The 21,779-nt window shown below is 37.6% G+C and overlaps 2 protein-coding genes across 2 annotated transcripts in view; one reads left to right on the top strand and one right to left on the bottom strand.

Moving 5' to 3' along the window:
- LOC139121547 (endophilin-A3-like) overlaps positions 1-903 on the bottom strand; it is a 37,754-nt gene extending 36,851 nt beyond the window's left edge. The window contains exon 1 of the mRNA XM_070686545.1: positions 722-903. Within this exon, the coding sequence (XP_070542646.1) occupies positions 722-766 (45 nt within the window). The 5' untranslated portion in view covers positions 767-903. The remainder of the gene's footprint in view (positions 1-721) is intronic.
- Positions 904-1,003: 100 nt separating this feature from the next.
- LOC139121546 (chromatin assembly factor 1 subunit A-like) lies at positions 1,004-21,383 on the top strand. Its single transcript, XM_070686543.1, has 13 exons — positions 1,004-1,198; positions 2,611-2,664; positions 3,282-4,117; positions 6,350-6,412; positions 6,683-6,924; positions 7,216-7,297; positions 7,691-7,894; positions 8,278-8,369; positions 13,245-13,464; positions 13,857-13,931; positions 14,700-14,801; positions 15,582-15,903; positions 17,839-21,383. Exons 1-13 carry the CDS (start codon positions 1,006-1,008, stop codon positions 18,894-18,896), a joined length of 3,543 nt encoding a protein of 1,180 aa, XP_070542644.1. The 5' UTR covers positions 1,004-1,005; the 3' UTR covers positions 18,897-21,383.
- The last annotated feature ends 396 nt before the right edge of the window (positions 21,384-21,779 follow it).

The following is a 21,779-nucleotide window of genomic DNA, read 5'->3' as shown; positions in this document are numbered from 1 at the left end:
ACATACATACATATAAACAGCAGTTTAAAGGAAGTTGATATTGTAAGGATTATGGCCTTTCGCAGGAAAGCTAGAAGAGATCCAGTTTTCCAACAAATATACAAATTTATTACGCGTGTACTATTGTGATATTGTTCTATGGTTTCACGTCACAGCACAACTTCCTACACTACAGCTACACCGTACACGTATTTTGGTGAGACTGTAATGTGGTTATTTTGACAACAAGAGATTGCACATGTAGAATAAGGTGCCCCTTCTCCTATAATTCTTCTTCGTATTATATTGTTAAGAGCCAGTTGCGGTTATAAGCTCAATGGTTTGTCACTAACTAAACAATTAACTCGTAATAATTTGTGAATGGGGCCGGTCTCCGGTACTGTAACGTAACGCCAAGGTGAACGTTGTACCGGTGTTGTCAGAGAACAACAAACCGTTAATGGCCCTCGCCTTAACATTTTCGCGCTCTAATTATATATTAACTTGATTAAGTTGTGATAGAAATGCCCTGATATGATACCACAGCTGAGGCAAACTTCTGAGCAAACGAGCGAAGCAAAGATTGTGTAACAACGTCCGTAGGGCGTTGCAACAGAGTTGGTTGTATGGCCCGATGGTACCATCGGGAGGGCGGGCGGACTCGCATCCCCTCATTGATAGGACGCAACAACGCTATATTGAGACAGAGCGCCTTGTGTGAACTGTACGATGAAATACATACCTGATTTGCTTTGTTTATCTGCTTCTTAAACCCTGCAAACGACATCTTGCCAATTTCACCTGATTACACGTCAATGAAATCTTCCCTTTAAAAAGATTGTTTGGCACTTGATCACAAGCGTCAGGCGAATGTGAATCAGTCTTCGTGTACGTATACGAATGCGCATAAAAACGTGACGTAAGAGTATCGTTCGAACACACCAGTAGGCCAACTCTCGTAAACGGCGAGACTCAACTAATCAGGGTCTAAGGTCATCACGATTTTCACATGATCAATTTCGTCCAATGAGAGCCTATGACACGGAACCTTCCCGCCAACTTCGAAACTTTGGTATTTTGGTAGTTTGTTGTTTCTGTCTAGTTCTGTCTTTCCTCAATTTTCGTGCATTTTTTCGCCCTTCTGTCACCATGTTGGGGGAGTTGTTGGGAGATCAAAGAATTGAGTCGAAGAAGAAAATAACATCGTCTGATTCTGACGGTAAGTATGGATTTTTCGTCGATGGCGAGTGTCGTGTGCGACTGTGGCACACGGCGATTCGCCCCTCCGTATCGCAGCGCGCGATGTCTGCAGTGCAGATCCCTGATCGAATCTGGAGCAGATCACGAGTGTAAAGGGCCAGGGGACATCATTTAGAAATTGCCGAGGACAAAATGTGCAATAAATCGGTGTTCATACTACATCCCTGTAATATCTTAAAACAAAAACATTGTAATTTGCGATTTACAAATTTGATAGATGGGATACGTTTTTGCATGAAGATAATTACAGTTGGAGTGTTGGGTATGATTAATGCCATTGTTTAATTTATGTACTTTCCAAAGAGGGTTACTTTGCATAGGGGCCTTTGCATGTACGGTATGTAAAATCATATGAAACCATAAGGATTATTCCATAGCATTTTAAAGTGTATACATCTCTTTAAAAAGTGGAAAAATCTAACTCTGCATTTAATCATGGTGAAGGGTTAAACAACAGTCTAACTTGAATTCTCAAGGTGTATTCGATACAATGGAATTGGCATGAAGGCTTTCGAATTTGTAGTCCTCTCTTCTACAACTTGAATTGCTTTGATGGGGACATGATTTCATAAGGTATGGGGACAATCAAATACAGTCTGAATGAGGGTTAGGGTTTCTTTTTGGGCCGCCATTGTCGATAATAAACATTGTGTCCTTCTAGTAGTTCTACATATAAAACTATGAAATTGAATAGGTGATGGTCATATTGTTGAGATAACCCACAGTCCCCATCAGAAAGGGCATGTATATGTGCCTATGCTGTCTTTGATCGATGCCAAGCCTACCCACAACTCTTAACCTCTTCATGGTTGGAATGTACTTCCTCTAAGGAATGTTCGGTATTCCATTTAAACTAAACTGATTTTACGTAGGAAGAGGGAGGAGGCAAAGGAATTCTTTCTAAAATTTGGTTTACATAAAACACTAAGACCAAAAAGATAACTAAGAGTGCAATTAATAATCCAAGATTTACTTAATTTCTGTTTTCAGTATTATTCAGCATGATTTATGGTGGAAACTTATGAGTGTTTTTTTGCAAACATTCTCATAGAAATCCTACATGCAAAAACAGCACTAATGTCTTCAGTGTGTTTTCCTGCAAAACTATGGTGTGAAAGAAATGTCATATTTACACCAGGCCTTCAATACCTAAGTTTGTGTAGCCTTCATGCATATCTGACATGGTATTACAACTTACTTGGAATGGTCTGCATATACTTGCTCTCATAATTAATCTGTGTGACATGTTGGTACAATAATGTCAACTATACTTATTGTCAGGTTGAATGAAACATCCAGTTTACTGTTTTATGCAATTCTGACAATACTTGGTCAAAAATTACAATTTTTTATATTCAATTTCCCCTACAGGTTCTGGCAACATGGAAACACTATGCTCCCCTCCGCTCAAGAAGTTAAAACAAGGTAATTAAATAGAATTCCCTGGATTGAATACAAGTTTTTCATTACATGAGAGTTACAAATAAAAGTAATGTTTATGATATGTAGCAAAACAGCGCTTTTATCATCTTATTGTACACAGTTTGTCTCTTGAAAAAGGGTTCAGGGCTAAGAATTGCTCCTTACCCCTAAATGACATCTATCACCTATTAGGTCAAGTTGGTTAAAATCCATAAAGCATAACATGTTTGACATGTCGCACTTTGACAAAGACTTATACATTTGAAGGCCCCTCAAAACATAGATACAGGAAACATGAATTTAACTGACTCACCTGCTGTGACATACATGCCAAGTAGGTGAAAATATGAGCAAGTTTTTGGCACTGTGCAGATTTTTACTGACTTGGCAGATGACAATTGACAAGCTTTGAAGGGAAAGCGTTAATACTAAAATTCCGTGTAAAATATTGAGTGTTTTGAACATACAGTAGCATCGTTGAAAAACCACATGGACAGTTGAGGGTAATATGTAACGAGCTGTAAATATTGTCGAGATTCAGGCAAAATTACTTCTTTTGTTTCTCCATTGTGGGCAAATATTCAGTTGGGAAAAAATTGACAATTTCTGTTTCATTTCAGCACGTTTACCTTTCAAGCCTCTGGATTCATGCTCACCTTCCCCAAGCAATCAAGCAAGTAAGAAGAGAAAGTTATCTGGTAGTGACAAGATAATACAGTCACCAAAAAATGCCAAACTAACCAAAGAACCTACCTCAATTGCTGTTTGTCCGAAAAAGACCATAAATGAGAAATTGGCTTTTTTCAAATATCAGACTAGCCCTGAAAGTGAGAATGAAGTCTCATCTAGTTCCGAGACTGATAAAGTCAAAGAGAGTGTGATAATGTCCAAAACTGTCACAACTCAACCAGGCAGCAAAATTGAAAAACCTAGAAAGTTGACTATGGATAATTTTGTACAGAAAGCACAGCAGCCTTTGGTGTCCACGTCCGAAGCTGATTCAATTGATTTGACAGACAATGTAGATGGCAATGGGTTCACTAATAATTCAACAGTTGACAGTGCTGAGAGTAGTGATGTTGGAATTCAAAGTAAAGTACCTCAGGAATCCATTCTCAAAGGAGAAACAGCCACTAACAACCAATTTGAACATGAGGACTATGATAAAGCAATAGAGGCTGTTGTTGATCGTGCACGAAGTGACTCTGGTGACAGTAGTCTAAATAGCAGCTCAAATGAGACCGTGATGAAAAATGAAGATAGAGAAAGTGAAACAAAGGAGATCATTGAATGTTCTGAAGATTTAAAGCCAAGTAGTAATGATAGAGACGATAAAAGTAAAGAGAATATTGTTGTCGAGCCGTCGGTAGTCACAGTGGAAGGAAGTCCAGTCAAGAGTCAGGGAAATGTAGCTGATATTTCAACACCTAAGAGCAAAGAACCATTGCGCAAAAAGGTAAGATTTTCATTGTCATTTGTGATGTATTGCTTCTATTCCAGACTATGCCATAACTATAAATGTGTGATCTCAGAAATTGCCCAACAAACAGCATTTTTTGTTAGTCCCCACGGACACCGTCCGGGGGGACTTATAGGTTTGGTCATGTCCGTGCGTGTGTGCGTCCGTCCGTCCGTCCGTTCACGCAGATATCTCAGAGATGCCTGAAGCGATTTCATTCAAACTTGGTACAAGGATTACTTCATATGTCATACAGATGCACGTTAATTTGTTTTGTGATACGATCCAATATGGCTGCCAGGCGGCCATTTTATTACGATTTTTTCATGTACAGAGCCATAATTCAGGCATGTTTCAACTGATTTTATTCAAAGTTGGTACAAGGACATTGACCAATGTCATAGATATGCACATCGATTCTTTTTGTGATACGATCCAATATGGCCACCGTGCGGCCATTTTGTTACGATTTTTTCATGTATAGAGCCATAACTCAGGCATATCTCAACCAATTTCATTCAAAATTGGTACAAGGACATTGACCTATGTCATACATATGCACGTCAATTTGTTTTGTGATACGATCCAATATGGCCGCCAGGCGGCCATTTTATTACGATTTTTTCATGTACAGAGCCATAACTCAGGCATGTTTGTACAGATTTTATTCAAAGTTGGTACAAGGACATTGACCAATGTCATAGCTATGCACATCAATTTGTTTTGTGATACAATCCAATATGGCCGTCGTGCGGCCATTTTGTTACGATTTTTTCATGTACAGAGCCATAACTCAGGCATATCTCAACCAATTTCATTCAAACTTGGTACAAGGACATTGACCTATGTCATACATATGCACGTCAATTTGTTTTGTGATACGATCCAATATGGCCGCCAGGTGGCCATTTTATTACGATTTTTTCATCTCCTGAACTACAACTCAGACATGTATCAAGCGAATTTATTCACAAGTATTTTTATCACAGACCTAATGAAGAGGACTCTATCCTCTCTGAGGACCTGTAATCAAAGCACCCATTAACAAGTGGGGACTGTGTCATCAACGATGACCATTTTTTGTTAAACCTTGATCATTTTAATAGATGGTCTTGGTGGCAAACAAATAAATTATTCGCCTATGGTTGTGCTCAGACTGTCAACAGTCCCTTGTGCCTTTTCTTTTATGGTATAGTCTCTTGCACATATAGGGGTTTGGGGTCGCAAGCATAGTGCTTAAGGTGCAAGTTGGGAATGCCAAAGGCATGACTGCAAGTGCGAAAGGCACAAGGGACTGTTATTAGCCGCTGTGCCCTCGCCGATAACAGAGAAAACTTGTACCCTAAATGCAGAGAAAACGGTTGACAGGTGAAGCAGATCATAGGTCAGTCAGTCATTCTGGATACAACACCAACGCAACATAGCTATAGTGAAGCAGCTTGATCACAGCGAAGCCTTGAAGAAATTGGATATTGGCACTGCAAAGACTTTCAGAGACAAGTTATTGACGGTTATGTTACAGGAAAAGATGTCTTCGTACAGTTGCTCTAGTAGTGGCCAAAACTAACATCAAAGTCAAACAGTGGAATTACTGTCGCTCAGATATATGCAGGGTTGGGACCTGTGCAATCGTGCGTTGTATTTGTCTGAAAGAAGCTGAGAGGACACTCAGACAAAATCAGAGAGGAAATGATGTCTTCCCCGGCCTCCGCCCTGTTCTAGACATCATATCTTATGAATGATTAATGGCAAGGAAATCCATTCAAGTGATAACAGTCACTTTCGCCAGACATGGGTTTTTGACTCAGCCGTGTCTACAGTGTTACTGCAGCGACGAAAATGGCGCAAATGACAACTGACAGTCTAGGTTGTGCTTTACATGATTGGGGAACCAGAAACAGGCTTTACCAAAAATGCAGAGAACCAGCTCAATTTGAAATAACCCAATTAATACCGTACCAATCATACGACTTAACACTCCTTGGTTACAGAGAAGTTTGCTTCAACCACATGGTGTTGTGTTTTTTGCTTCATTTGGAAGTGTTACAAGTCTTTGACGTAATAATCATTTGTGTTTCCTAATAATAACATGTAAACTGGAACGAATGTGACACCAATTTCTCATATTTCTATCCGTTTAATGTAATATGACACTTGAAAACATCAATCATGTTCAATTTTGTGCATGTCTTCACCCTTTCATATATCGCTGGTATTTTCTGTACACAGACCCCAAAGTCAGCTAAAGCACTGGCCAAGGAAAGAGAAAGACTAAAGAAAATGGAAGAAAGGGTGAGTGATTTGAATTTGACTATATTTTGCTATGTTTATCAAGTTCTGTTCACCAAATGGTAATACAAGTGACATGAATTGAACAAAACTACCATTGAAATCTTCAGTTAAGATTTTTGCATCAATTAATAATCGACCCATATGGTGTATGCTCTCATAGACCTATGACTGTTTCACTTCTTTGTTTCAACTATGATAGAAGAGTCTTGTTTAGGAATTAATCTAACTTAATTTAGAAGATGTTTAAATTTTTTGGGATTATTTTCACAGGAAAAAGAAAGACAGGAGAAAAAAAGATTGAAAGAGGAAGCACTGAAAGAAAAAATGCGTGTTAAAGAGGAGGCCAGGTTAGCAAAGGAAAAAGAACGTGAAGAAATGAGAAAACAAAAAGAGCAAGAAAAAGAAGCCAAAGAAAAGGAACGAAGAGAAAAGAAAGAAAAAGAAGAAAAGGAAAGACTTGAAAAGCAACAAATCAAGGAAGAGGAAAGACGAAGAAAACAGGAAGCTATCGAGTACATCTCATATTCCTATTTATATATTTACATTTGTTCTTCATTAATAAACTTAATACTGGAAGGTTTGATTTTTTAAGCGGCTTTGAATGAAAAGTGTTTTTACTGCTGTCAGGAAAATGAGTTTTTATTCATATTCTCACCTCTTATATATACCAAATAACTGTACCAATACTGGTAATACAATATGTACTCCTCTCCCAGTTGGTAAGTGTATGTTTTTTTGTCCATTTAGGATGGTAACTTTAGGATTTGTTTGTTTGATGAGAGTTTTTCATTCTTTGCTCTCAGTGCCAAGAATGAAGAGAAAAGACAAATTGAAGAAGAGAAGAAGAGAGTGGAAGAGGAAAAACGGAAGATTGAAGAAGAAAAGGTAAATGATGCTAGACACATGTATAACATACCTAAATTAGCTTGCCATATAAAGTACAGTTCCTGATAAAATTGTACATTGATTCTCACAAAGGTGACACAAGAACTCTGCACTGCAAAAACACAGTCAACCTGCTGTCACATCATCAGTGTATCGTAGTGAACTCTTTTAGCACACCTAAGTTCACAAAAAAAATCATTGCCATGAATTCAGATTGGTGATATGATCAAATACAGTTGATTGATGGCAAACCGTCTCTTTTGTGTTCAATTGTTGCCTTTTATGATGACTTCTCCATGTAAGTATTTGGCAGGTGATATCTGAAAAACTGACAAAATGTGTCTCCTTGTTCTACAATGGCCCTCTCACAACTTACTTATTGTATTTCAACAGCTGCGGAAACAGCAGAAACTGCAGAACACATTCAAAGGTTTCTTTAAGAAAGTGGAAACAACATGCAAACCAAAGGAGACGACAACTCAGGGTCTTTTCATGCCATTCCAACTGAAACAAGACATGGTATTGGCACCAAAAACTAGGGTAGAAAAGTCCATGGACACTTGCAAAGAAAATGTGGATCAATTTTTGACAAGTCAGGTAAGATGTTCTCCCTTGCAACATCTGACTTCAAGTAAAAGCTTCCTATGTGTTTTTGAAACAACTTTCTCATAAAGCATATGAAGAGCATACTTCTGAGACTCCTCGCTGATTAGACTTCAAGGTTTACAACCATGGTAGTCTCCATATGTGTGGCTATAATTCATCAATGTATTCACTATACCTGACATGACTTTTTTGTTATATTTGTTGGGACTCGTACATTTCTGTCAGATTAATTTGATGCATTTCAATGGTATAGTAATTGTTGGTTTATTTCTTATAATCTGTCAAGGTTTTATTGTACATATAATGTTGATCTTAATGACATGCAACTTGGTTGAACTTTTTGAGACACATCGATTTCAATTTACCATACACAGAATGTCAGCAGTCTTTACCTTGATGAACTACGCAATGGAAGGATTAATCCTGGAAAAGCAGGAAAAACCAAGATACAATCCAAGGAGGAAAGGTAATTCATATGTAACAGATACTGAATGGTATACACATAATGACTGGCCACAAGGGTAACAGCATACACCTGTTGCCTGAGAGTTGCCCCAAAAATGTCTATTTCATGAGGTTATAGACCGAAAGAATCAGAAATGAACTCTGTCACACTTGTCTGCTTATAGAAATTGAATTTTCTCAGGGAAAACACTCAAGTTACCAATGATTGCTTTGAAGGCATCAAACTGAACAGTCATCAAGTTGTCATGAGTTTGCACTTCCAAGTTATCACATTTCCAAAATCCTCTTGTGTGTCTGTTATGGCTGCATATCAACTTGTCTTCATTTCCTGTAATTGTTAACAATAGGATTGTTAAACGGCATTGTCATTTAAGCCAGCGTTTGAATATAGCTGTGTCACATTACCAATTTCTAAGAATTTGTTTTCAAGCAATACTCTGAGATGCTTTTGCCAAGTTTAACAGGTACAAGGTTGAAATTTTAGTGTAAAGTATTAATGTGACATGACCAGGTTTATGATGGTATTGTCGATCACTTAGTAGCGTGTCAGGGCCAGCAAGGCTGATATTCTGATGTTGAAGGGATGTAAGGAAGACTGGAGGCAGTGAATACTATAATCTAAGATGCTACTATATTCCGTTATACACTACACTTCCAGTATATTGACGGATGAAAAGCTAAAGACTAGCTGGAGACTGACCATTACAAGTAGTGCCTCGATAGATATACATGGCCTAATGAATAGTAATGACAGCTTATGAATAATAATAACATAGCACTATTTCACATTCCTCCCTCATTTTGATGGAAACAGGGAGTCTACATCACTAGCACAGTGAAATCATTCAGAAAATCAGCAAAAATTAAAATAATACAATGATAATGCTACTAAATCTTAAAGAAAGTACATGACAATAAACTACTGTTTTTATGTTGGGTATAGCAAGCTGAGCAAACTTGTGTGGAAAATGAGAGATTACTAAATTTCAACACTGGGGGCACTGTTCCAGTGCCTAGTTTCAACCTGAAGTGAGGGCTAATTTTACACTGTGTTATGGCAGATGTTGAATCTAGAGCGCGCCATCGCGGGATTGACGCGTTTCAGCAAAAAATCCCGCTCTGAAATCTACCCAGTGCGTCACTTTGGGCGCACTCACAATGAGGGGGGGTCTGTAAATAGGTCAACGTGTTTTCTTTCATTGTTAAACGTAACCACTTTGCGTGATGATTTGCTATATTTTGCTAGAATGTTACCAATGATTTCATTTATAAATACTTTAGCAGCACACGTCCGTTTTGAAATGACATTTGCGTTGTTACATTGTCAATAAAACTTGTTGTGAATGTACTGACTGACAGCCGTGACGAGAAAAAAAATTCACGTACGGGAGTAATTTCAAACTAACTCTCACACAGAAAGGTTTTTGAAAAATGTAGCCAACACACCTATTCCATTCAAAAAGAAAAAACATGTTCTTGATCAAGCGGAAATCAAACCAAATTCCAAAATTTCTGAAACATTTCATGTGTCCACATGGATCGAGATACTAGACGTAGCTTGGTTCATGTGTTTGTTGTCAAAGTCGTTATGCCACGGTCACGCATGCATGGCTTGCCAAGAAATTCGATCTAGCGAGAACAACAGTGAATATCTATTCAGATCTTATACCAGACGGGTCATATGTCAAGTTCTTCAGTAAGAATGCATTACTAATACTTGCACGGCTTGCATTGTCAGAGTCGGGACGTTGTGCTGTGTTTGTTTTGCCTCGATGCAGCACATGGTGTCGGCCATTTTCCAAACTTGCTTAGGACAAAGCGTCATCACTCTAGACTCCCTAGGTTACCCTTTTATGTCTATGGGAACTTACTGCTGCAGAGATCGAGACTACTTAGTCATTAAAAAAAGTCCTGCTCTATCAATGAGAGCTGTGAAATGACAAATGAACTACTTTTCTCACTGTGGGGAAATTGTCAATTGTATTTTTGCATAATACTGAAAGAATTATCTCTTGAGACTAACAGAATGTGCTGCATCTTTTCTGTGAATGTGAGTGAATTTGTGATACTTTATTCAAAACAATTATATTTCTTGAATAGATGTACAAAGACTTCATAGACTTATTTTAAATAAATGCTAATTTAATATGCAGATTAATATGCAAATTTGCTGCCAAAAAATTGTCCCCCAAATTTTTGAAAATGTCCCCCAAAATTCAAGGCAGTGGGCCCAAATGTCCCCCAATCCTAAGATCCTAGATTCAACACTGTTATGGTTACCAGATGTGAGCAGAAACTATATTACAAATCACCTATCAGGGCTCCCCCTAAGTCACCAAAATGATTAGCCAACTCATTAGCCAAATAAAAAAACTTTTAGCCATTTTGAGTAACTTTTAGCCAGTTTATGATCTCAAGTGTGGCAACAGCTTTCTCGTCATTCAGGAGTCCCTAATTTTACAAATCAAGATGTTTTGTATGATGTTCATGATGGTTTTTACATTAAAGAAATGTGTTTAGTTTTTGCATTTATAATCTGTGTTTTTATGACTTTTCAGGGATACAAAATCCTTTTTTGTGGTAAACTTTAAACACCAGAAATAAAATTAGGTAGCAATTGAATTCTAAAAATCTGGTAGCAATGTTAAGTGTATATTACAAGAGGTACAGATTGAATATTTCTGCCACATTCAGTTAGTATTCACAGTATGATAGCTTGTCATAAGATACAGGCTTCTCTTGTGGCAAATTTATGCAGTCTTCCATAACCTAAATGTTTGAGCCACACAAGTAAAACAATTTTCCATGCAGAAGACAGCATTTATGGTATAGCACAATGGCAGTGTAGATACGATTATTGTGGTATTTAAGGCCCCGGTTTTACTTATAGTTGTGATCAAGCAGGCTGAAATAGCATCTTGAGTATGAGTACTTTTCTTGAGACAAAAAGGGCTAGGCCAAACAAAACTCTTGTAAAACAAGACACAACGATATATGTTCATTTAAATTACTCACTGTTTAAGGGCATTCATTGTTTTAATGATTATGATAACATTTTAGCCCAGATATATTTCCATTTGATATTTTGATATCTTCAAGAAATGTCTGATGATGTTCACTTCTAGATCATTAAACTGGTGGAATCTACAAAAATATTAAAATCATTCAGAATTACATAATTTCTTGTATAAGTTATAGCAGTTTGAAAGTAGGCCGAATGGGAGTCAGTCAAGCTGAATGCCATTTAAATTGGAAGGCAGCAAAATTACCTTTCACCTATTGAACCACCCTAGGTGGTTTCTTGTGAACCATAATTATGTAATTAGGGGGTCTTCATGCATGACATCACATGATGAGATGACCTAGACTTGACCTTTCAGAAAACCTCAATTTTTCTCCTTTTCCTTTGTATTATGGCTCCGTTTGTAAAAGTTTCCTTTTAAATTATGGTTTTTACTATCAAACTGAGTAGTTGCAGGCCAAATTTTGATACAGCAAAGAAGGTAAAACTTTTGATAGACTCAAGGACGACCCAGGACTCAAAGAGGCAAAGCAGGCCTGTATTCATGGACGTTACGGTCATGATGTATTGTAGTATCGAACAGCAACAATGTTTGTTTTACATACCAGGGAATTTGGAACTTTGTAGAAAGGAGAGTAAAACTGTTTCAATACATTGCAACTTTGTAGGAAGGAGGGTAAACTGTTTCAACATCTTACAACATTTTTATTGTTAGCTGCAGTTTTCTGTCCAGGAGGTCTAAGAATTCAATAGCCACTACATTAGCCAAACAGGAATTTTGTAGCCATTTTTAACTTTCTTTCGCATTTGGCTAATTGGCGAATAGGTAACGGGAGCCCTGCCTATTTTCATCTTCTCAAACAGATACTTTAATGCACTCAGGTGCAATGCAGCCTTAAAAAAGCTTTAAAACTTTTAAAATATGCACGAAAGGAAAGCGTGACTTTCCACCACTTCCATGATGTGGCAGTGTGGAGAACATTGACAATGGAGGACTTTGTCTATATGCCGAGGTCAAGATCAGTGTGGTTTAGCAACAGCTGAGCTTCTCTCATAAGAGATTCTAGTCCAACAGAAAAAAATTCCCTTCTGTGTTTTTCGAACTACAACAACTTTTGCAAAACTGTAATAAATCAGATCAGCTGACAACACTTATCAGACAATCATCACCATAGAGAGCAGATATCGTGTTCCATGAGATATAGTGTCTCATACTTTACACAGGTAGAAATGTAGTGGAATCTTGTTCGCAATTCAGGGACAAAAGTTTTATACATCTTGACCTTGACATTTGTAAAAGAACCAGGTATGAAATGAGTACAATAATAAAAACTCTTACGTTCCAGTATATACAGGGGAAAGAATTCTCACACACACCAGTAAAATGAAAGATTAAAGTATGAAACTACGATGCTTCATCAAACAAAAGTATGGTAGATCCAAATTCAGATTCAAATATCTTAACGGCTTGTCCACTATTTGAAGGACAGCTCAGTAGAATATCAGTCTAAAATGTAGAAGCAAACAAAACAATGGAATTGCAGTATTGAAAGTTGTGACTGATAAAGAAAACCGATTCTGACTTCCAATTTCTTATCACCAGAAAAATTGATAATAATTATGATCTGGCGACTTTCTCTTCGCGATTGTCTTTTTTTTGCCAGTCGTAATCCAATCGTGTAGCCTGCTAGTCTACCATGACTGAAATTTTAACCCTCATCTTTAAAAATAAATTAGGCACCCTGATGTAGCAGAAGTAAAAAAACCTTGCATTTCCTGACAACTCTGAACAGACTTATTCCCAAATGTATAAGATCTGTCATTGACACTGAACTTTTACTTATCGTTCTTCAGGAATGATAGTGTGGAAACTATGGATACAGATGAGATTCAAATTTTGGAGCAAGCAGAGGACAAGTCTGCAGACAAGAAAACCAAGAAATTTGAAGAAGAGGTGCACGAGATGAAGGCAAAACTACTGCAATTCCATGAAAATTACAGGCCAGCTTACTGGGGTTCTTGTTTGAAAAGGAGTTCCAAAATCAATCCTAGAAACCCTTTCAGAAAAGATGAGGTAAGCCAAACGCTTTCAGTCAAAATTGTTTTTTACATAGCGACTAGATAGATAATTGATGACCTATCACACTTTCGAAATCCACTTTGAGGTGGCTGCTGTCTCGTCTCCTCTCTCTTTCCACCAACAAGGACAGATCAACCAGCTCTTTCCCATCTACCGACAAAATCAAAACCTGACATACCACTATACTTCAATATCATAAATCCAGCACTTTCATGTCATCAAGGAGGCTTGGAGATGTATCAAAAGTGACTCGCAATCTTATAATGAAATTGAATTTCTTGCTTCATGCTGGCCATCATTATGTATCTTTCGCAGGAATGTTTCATTATTTTGTGCAACTTCATGTAAAATATGAATACTTACTAATTATTGATTTGTGTTTACAGGAAATAATTGATTATGAATTTGACAGTGATGAAGAATGGGAAGAACCGGGCGAAACTCTCAACTCCAACTCTGAGGTAAGAGACAAGTTTTGACTTAAAAATTATTTGACAGATTAATGAAGATCAAGATTTTGATTTGATGGTATGACTTGTTAGCCTTTGCAAGTTACATAGCCAAAATTCTTTTGATTTCTTATTGCTAGATGTATGTTTGCAAATTTTAGACCTTGTCTTCTGCATGTCAGTGTGCACAAAACTATATCCAGTCATGTACAAAGTGTACTGATACCATGAAATTCGGGCACCATCACACATGTATGTAAGACTGCATAGTGTACAGCAATGTCTGTACAGCATAGGTACATACCTGTGCTGTCTTTGCCAGTCTTTTTACTGAGGTTTGGGAATATAGTTATATGGTTTGGATACCTCTAGTACCAATTTGAATGTCTCTTAATATTATTTAATTTACATGGTAAGGGGAAACTATGGTAACATGACTTTTGGAATCCCAGTATAATTCACAAGGGTGCTGCTCTTAGCAAACTATTTGCTGACACAGACTTGTACCACAGTTGTGTGACAGGGATTTGGCAAGGTCTGTTTATACTGTGGTGTATTTTTTTCCTCAAACTCCTCCATCACTGACAAGAATCAAGTGTTTTTACTTTAGAAATTTGGGAAGATAGGTGAATGGTGGTGGCAACCTCGGTACCAATTCCATTGAGACTAGTCTAATGATATTGTAAGGGGAACCGCAGTGAAATTAACGGGGATACTTGCGTCACCAAAAACACTAGAATCAGTAGATCATAAAGACGTAAACATTTTGATTACTGACAGGGTGAAGATGAAAACAATGAACAGATGAGTGATGACAGTGATGATGATGGATTCTTTGTACCACATGGATATCTATCGGAAGATGAAGGATGTATAGAAGATGTAAGTCCATCATTCTCTGCACTATCATTGTATCAATATTCAAAACGTCCCACTGTGAAAGTGTTTTATATATGCTGTTTTTTTAAGTTTGTTTAGTGAGTATCCCAATCTGTTCAAATGTTGATTTCCAAGTGTATGCATTATATCAGACTCCATTTTTATCCAACAAGCATGTAAAACATTGAAGCAATACAAACAAATTATAGTTTCAATCTTTCTCCAATATTAATTTATTACAAATTTTAGTCAAGAATCGACAATATAATGGTACTTTTTAAATGCATGTGTTTTTAATTTTCTGTATGTGGTCACTTGGACGGTAAAGAAGCTGACATACACATCTGAAGTCAAAAAGTCACGGCCATGTACTTACCACATGTACATATTCAAATACTCATAAACACAAATTTGTGTCAGACAAAGCATAAAATACAAGACCAAGTCACAAATTATATAGAAGAAAGAAAGACATTTAGACTTTTTGGTTACAAAAACAAATAGTAATGCCAGATATTTCAAAAGAAGTGATGGTGTCTTGCTCCACTTGAAGCAGCATCCAGCATGTGAGTCAGGGAAGGAGATGATTAAGACTAAAGACATGTGATACGATCAGATATGTGTATGTTGGTATCATACATTGATATGATTCTTGGTATTAAAACCAATTTTATACTTCATTCCAATAAATAAGGGAGCAGCGTTTTCAAAAATAAACACAGGATTGCTTCTTTGCATTGACTTGTATAACTCTTACTCTTCTGTACGGATGACCACACATAGGATGATATGGAAGCATTCAGAGCAAGGAGAACTGCAAAGGCACAGTCCTGGGAAGCCGAGCTGAAACGCCAGTGTCAACCAAAGCTACCCATTGTACTAGGATGTGTATGGGCAGGTGATGAACTCAACAGCAAACAAGCTGAGAGCATGAAAACACTAGAAAGGTTCAGGGTGTGTTCCTTGGTTACCGTTCCCATAGCAACCAGTTTCACCGTGAAAACAAGCAAGCAAGCTGAGGATGAGACTGGTAGTGGTAACACTGGTGATATAGCATCGTCTCAGAGAAACACATCCAGCATCAAGAAACCAGTACCTGATGATGGTATGTAACGGTAACCTTGCTATGAACTGGAATCAGCAAACTCTTATATAACACTAACACCACATGAATCAACCCGAGTAACCATTATTATCCAGTGTTCTCCACGGCGCCTTTTAAGTGGGCGGTGCGCCCACTTTAATTTCACGGCCGCCCAGATAAAATCTACGCCGCCCAGTTTAATTTTCGGCCGCCCATGCTTTTGAAACCCACCGTCAGCCTTTGTTCTGGGGTGGCAGGTTTGGTTCACGGCAATGTTTTTATGCCGTGCTTTTGTTTGTTTCTGTATTGAATTTCAATAAGGTGTTAATTTAAATCAATAAGGCACATTTTGCTGTTGTTGTATGTGTGAATTTGTCATTTTAATACCTCGTCAAGATATGTCACGACGACCATAGCGGAAGAAAGACCGCGAGAGAAGCTCGACCGACTTGTCAACCCATTCACACAATCACCGTCCCGCCACCCGGACGGTGACACAATAAACTGTGCGGTCGCATCAAGATCTAAGTGTTGTCTCGATTGATTCTGCCGAATTTCCCCCCAAGAAAGTACACATTCTTTTAACACCATCATCAGGGTTCTCCCAGCCCAAAACAGCGTCGCGGCCCGCGACGCTATTGTTCAACCCTTGACTCCACCGACCCATCCAAAGAAATTGTAAAGGACAGAAAAATTGATATAAAACCATAGTCAAAAGACAGCAAAAGTCAGCGACGATTTCTGCTCTTAATTGACGAAAAATTTGAAATCAAACTGATTACACATTCCCTAGATACAGAAGTGGCAATTTGGTGAAATTTCTGTTTGACTCACATCTTGAAATAAAAAGTAAACGTGGAACGAAGACATGTATGCTGCCGATCAACAGCGTAGCATAGCTTACGGAACTGTCTGTCACTGCACCGGCATGCGTTGGCTGCACGTAAAAGCAACTCAACTTTCCAAGATCGAACGGTCAGTATCTTGTGAAAACAGCAACATAGCAATGAAAATTGTTATAGTCAGCGGTAAAAACTCTTAACAGATGGAGCGTTACTTGCTTTAGACAAATGAAAATGCATGTGAAGAGAATAAAATCCCGGATCGCGTGTGTGAATGAAAATATACGGTAAACGATGGCCGATATGACATCAGAGTGGGACTCTTCTATTTTGGTACCGGGGGTGCGCATTGTCAGAGAACCCTGATAAACGTACTGAAAAACGTAGTATTTTCCTAGCGATGCTGTCACGGGAACTTCGATATCTCATTGTTTTACATCTTTTAATAGTTTCTTTGATCTGAGCAGTTTTACCAACTTTAATGGTATATTTTACTCTCCTAACCTTTCTTTATTTGAGTTAAACAAGGGTAGGAGCTTATGCAACTTAGTGAGGATGTACTGAATTTTGAAAAATCAGTGGAGGGGCTCTGCTTCATGAGTACCCTGTTTTGTCAATTTTTGCTGAACACAAACTATATGTAAATATTATGCAAATGATTATGTTAATATTATGCAAATGATTATGCAAATTAGCCACCCACTTAATTTTTTTATTTGTGGAGAACACTATTATCTGCCAAGTGAAATTGCAAAGTGTCATTCCTGATTATAATTCCACTTATCAAATAATATAAGGTTACATCCATGATACAGAGATTGAAAGTTTGATGTTGTTATTTTGCCAGTACACATCATGCATTTAGCAATTTTTTCATCAAGCATATACATGTATGTGTAAAACTGACAAGAAGTAGTCAAATAAGCATGCATTTTTTGTTCAGATTGTAGCCAGGCAAATTTTCTTGGCATTCCCCTGTCATGCTATCAGGGAACTCGCTGTTATATCAGTGCAATCACAGAGGACTTATGAGACGTTGCTGGTGTTCCCAAATCTTAGCTACCCAAAGTCCTAGAGTTAGTCAAAAATTGATTACATATTTTTCAATTTACAGCAATGCCTGATCTAATCCGGTTGGTCCATGGCAACATTAGTGGTATCAAAACTCTCATCAAGGAATTCCGGGAATATTGGAAACAGAAACTGAACGGCGGGGACAAGAGCAAAACAGGTGTGGATGAATCTGTGGTCGCCATCCAAGAAGAGAAACCGGAAGACATCAGTCAGTGTCAGGATGCGAGTGATGACACTACAACAACTCCAAACAGCAGATCATCTACTCCCATGATGAATGAAGAATACGTTATATCAAAGAGGCAACTAGATTTGAAAATAAATGCCATTGCCGTCAGGGAGAAACAAGCCAACTTCAAGAAAGTGTGTTGGTACGTCCATGCAAATATACTTGAACAGTATAAACTTACAGACCTTCCTGTCCCCAACCAATGGCAGTATGTTTTCAAAACACCAAAGGGAGTCAGTGAAATGGCAAGCAGAGAAATGGATGCTGCAAAAATCAGTGGACGTGCCACACCAAATATTATGCAGTTTACTAGGCCTGTGTCTCCAAGCACACTGTTTGAAAGGGCAAAGACATCAAAGGATGATGATGTCATCATGACAACCACGCCAGCCGTCAAGCCAATCCTAGCCGCTTTCAAGAACGTTAAAGCAAAGCCATCTTTGGATTTGTCCATCAGATCTGAAACTGATGACAAACCTGAAGCCATGGATGTTGAGGATGGATACACAGCGGATTCAGACAGTGACATGGAGGATTGTATGATAGTGGATGATCTGAGCGCGTCTCCAGAAGTGAAACCTATCAAAGCGGAAGAAAGCATACCAATGATAAAACCTGACAGCAGCACCCCAGGGAAGTCTCCACGGGGACAGCAAACATTGCTAGCAATGTTTAAACCTGCCTCCCAACACAAAGTCCCAGTCAAACCATTATCACCCACAAGTTCCCCCAAACCTAATGAAGGATCTCAAAGAGTAGAAATCATTGATAAACCAAGCCATGTAACTGAAGAAGCTGTTCAAACCGCTACCCATTCAGTAAATCAGACCGACCGAATTGATACCCAACCTATGGTCGTCCTAGATTGAGCTTTTTGACAAGTATATAACGTGTAATTCATTTGTGTTCATATGCTATTATTTGAAGCTTTTGATTCATTCATTTATGGAGTAATTTAGACTGTATATGCAACTTTGATAAAAAAAAAAACTAATATTTTTAGATTTTAGTTTAATAAGTTTCTTTTCTGAAAACTTGAATCCTTTTGACACACTGTAAATTGTTAGTTCATCTTTGTGTGTATCTTTGCAGTAACATACATCCGTATCTTTCTTGTCAGATTAATTTATAATTTTCAAAATTTATGAATATCTTGAGAGTTGTATCATCAGTCGAAGATGTCAGATATAGCTGACAAGAGAGGTATGTGTGTGTGTGCCTTGTTTCATCACCAAATCATCATGTACTATCTTCAGAAAGTTTAATTTGCAATTTGAAAACTGGATAGATGCAAAATATTCCCAACATCCAAACACAGAAAACACCCAATGACTGCAGTGTAAGTTTCAACATCCAATCATGTACAGATGTGTTTGTAGATTGCAGTTCGATAAATGATGTCAAAAACACCTACATCGCAGCATGTACATACAACTTAAATTCAGTATTCAAAGTTTGAAGCACAGCAAATCAGCATTTTTAAAGCAGGTCTGTAATTTATGTAAAGATCAATGAGGTTTTGAACAGTGCATGAACTTAGTTACCAGTGCAGTTCTAGAAATTCTACAAGGGAATTCTTTATGCTACATGGCAGTGCTATATACTAACATGGCGGCGCTATGGACAACAGGAATCACACAGTCATAGCTTGGGTGCGTATTATTACAATGTATGGCTAGCTTGAAACCTCTATCTCAAAAGATTTCATGAGTTCATTTTTTGAAATCTGAGTTTATTTTAACCCCCACTATCATAAAACTTCAATTTTGTATTCACATCTTTTTTTGTGACCGTAAAATTATTTGTGTTGTAAAAATTTAGGTTGCAATAGCCAGTGTAGCTACTTTTGAAAGGATTTAATCAATTCTGAAATCGTTTAATAGTATATTGTGAATTTCTTGAATACACTTTCACATTTGCATCGTTAATATTCAGATTCATATCACACTTTCTGGACAGTTTTTATTTTCTTTACAATCAATCTTTGTTGTAGTGTTTGTGTCCACACGTCAACAGATTCCGTTCATTTTAAGTTTTAGGAAATGTTGCGAAATAAAAGCAACAATAATGACATGACATGGCCACAACATTCAACCACAATATGAAACATAAAAAAAGTTATTACACTTAAATTGCCTTTTTCCATGACAGGGTCCAAACATGTCTTACAAGTGCCAATAGCATTTCCCCAAGATTAAAGGGCAGGTTTTTTATCAGTTTAATCTCTGAGCAAAGTGACTAACTTGTACACCACTTCCAAAGGAGAATAGGGGACTAAAATCACATTAACAGTCAATGTCAACAACCACTAATGTGAGAACCAGGGATTGGGGACTGCCCCTTTAAAGGTAGGGGACTTGATCCCAGGGATCGGGTTCTAGTCTAAGAGGATTATGAAGGTGTCAGAGACATTTGGTTTCTATTGAAATTGTCATCTAGTAAGTAAATTTCCTGGCAAGACAATCTGACGCCTGAACCATGCCTTTAAGCACTGTCTAATTGCAACAATCTGATCAGGAACCTGAGACCGTGCACACTTTGTAAATGTTTGCTTGATACAGAGAATTTTAGATTATAGACCGAGTTGTTACTATTTACCAAGGATACTGTTCTCACAGATTTCCTTTTATATCTGTGTACATGCAATAGCTAGGCTCTGATAGACTCCAGTCACATCTTATCATCTAAAATCTCTCAAATCAGTGATTACAATCACCATGAGTTTGTATTACGGTAGTTCTATAATCAAGATGACCAAATCACGTCTTTTTATGAAATCTGTGTCATGACAAAAAGTTTTTTCCTTGCATATGATATAGGAAATGCCATTTTTTTTCACAATGTCATTTTGAAGATTCATTTCTGACGACACGAGAGAATGAATGGGTGTTGAGAATATACTCCAAAACCTTTTGATGCATACCCTAGAGTTGTTCAATCAGAGCTCTTTGCAGTTTTTTGCTCATCAGTTTAACCCATTTCCTGCCAAGTTCACATTTCTCCGTCAGTTCAAGTTGGTTAAAATTAGTGAAGCAAAACATGTCCCACATGGTGCTTTTTAACAAAGAATTGAAGATTTGAGGTGCCTGAAGACATATACTGTAAACATGAGTTTTACAGACTAAAGCTGCTATAACATACCAAGCCAAGTGGGTGAAAATACTTATGGTTTTGGCTCAATACCACTTTTTACCGTCTTTGCAGATGGGGAAATGATTCTGTCTGGCAGGTGAAGGGTTAACAGTCCCATTGACAGTTTGGTATAGTTTAAAGAAACCGACCTATCGAAGAGTTTGGCACATCATTGTCTTTCAAAGAAAACCAGATAGAAAGAATAAAATTGCATCCACAATTAATGTAGTGTGTCCAGCATTTTTATTTTGTACCATTCAAAATATCTTGTACTAAGTCTAACCACAGGGCTCTCAATCTATGATGATGATGATGATGATGATTAAATATTTTAAAAATGAAAAACATAAATATAGTTGGACTCAGTAAATTTGTTGCTGTTGTTTTTGTTGAAAGTATTTGCAGAAAAGAAAGGATGCGCTGCAAAATTCAATTCAATAGGCTGTATAGAACTTTGCAGCGTATACTTTGTTCTTTTCTGCAAATACTAACAACAACAAATTTACTGAGTCCAAATGTATTTTTATTTTTCTTCATTTTTTAAACATTCAATCATTGTCATCGTCATCGGAGATCGAGGGGCCCTGTGTGGTCAAACTGGTCAACTTACTTGGTTAGGG

This window comes from Ptychodera flava, chromosome 21 (assembly GCF_041260155.1).
Source record: "Ptychodera flava strain L36383 chromosome 21, AS_Pfla_20210202, whole genome shotgun sequence".
In the NCBI taxonomy this organism is placed as follows: domain Eukaryota; kingdom Metazoa; phylum Hemichordata; class Enteropneusta; family Ptychoderidae; genus Ptychodera; species Ptychodera flava.
Note: the sequence above shows the minus strand (reverse complement) of the source record. Positions and strands in the feature narration are given on the sequence as shown.

Coding starts and splice junctions, on each gene's coding strand:
- LOC139121546 (XM_070686543.1), top strand. CDS start 1,006: ATGAGAGCCTATGACACGGAACCTTCCCGCCAACTTCGAAACTTTGGT. Junction 8,370..13,244: donor ATACAATCCAAGGAGGAAAG/GTAATTCATATG, acceptor ATCGTTCTTCAG/GAATGATAGTGTGGAAACTA. Junction 15,904..17,838: donor GAAACCAGTACCTGATGATG/GTATGTAACGGT, acceptor TTCAATTTACAG/CAATGCCTGATCTAATCCGG.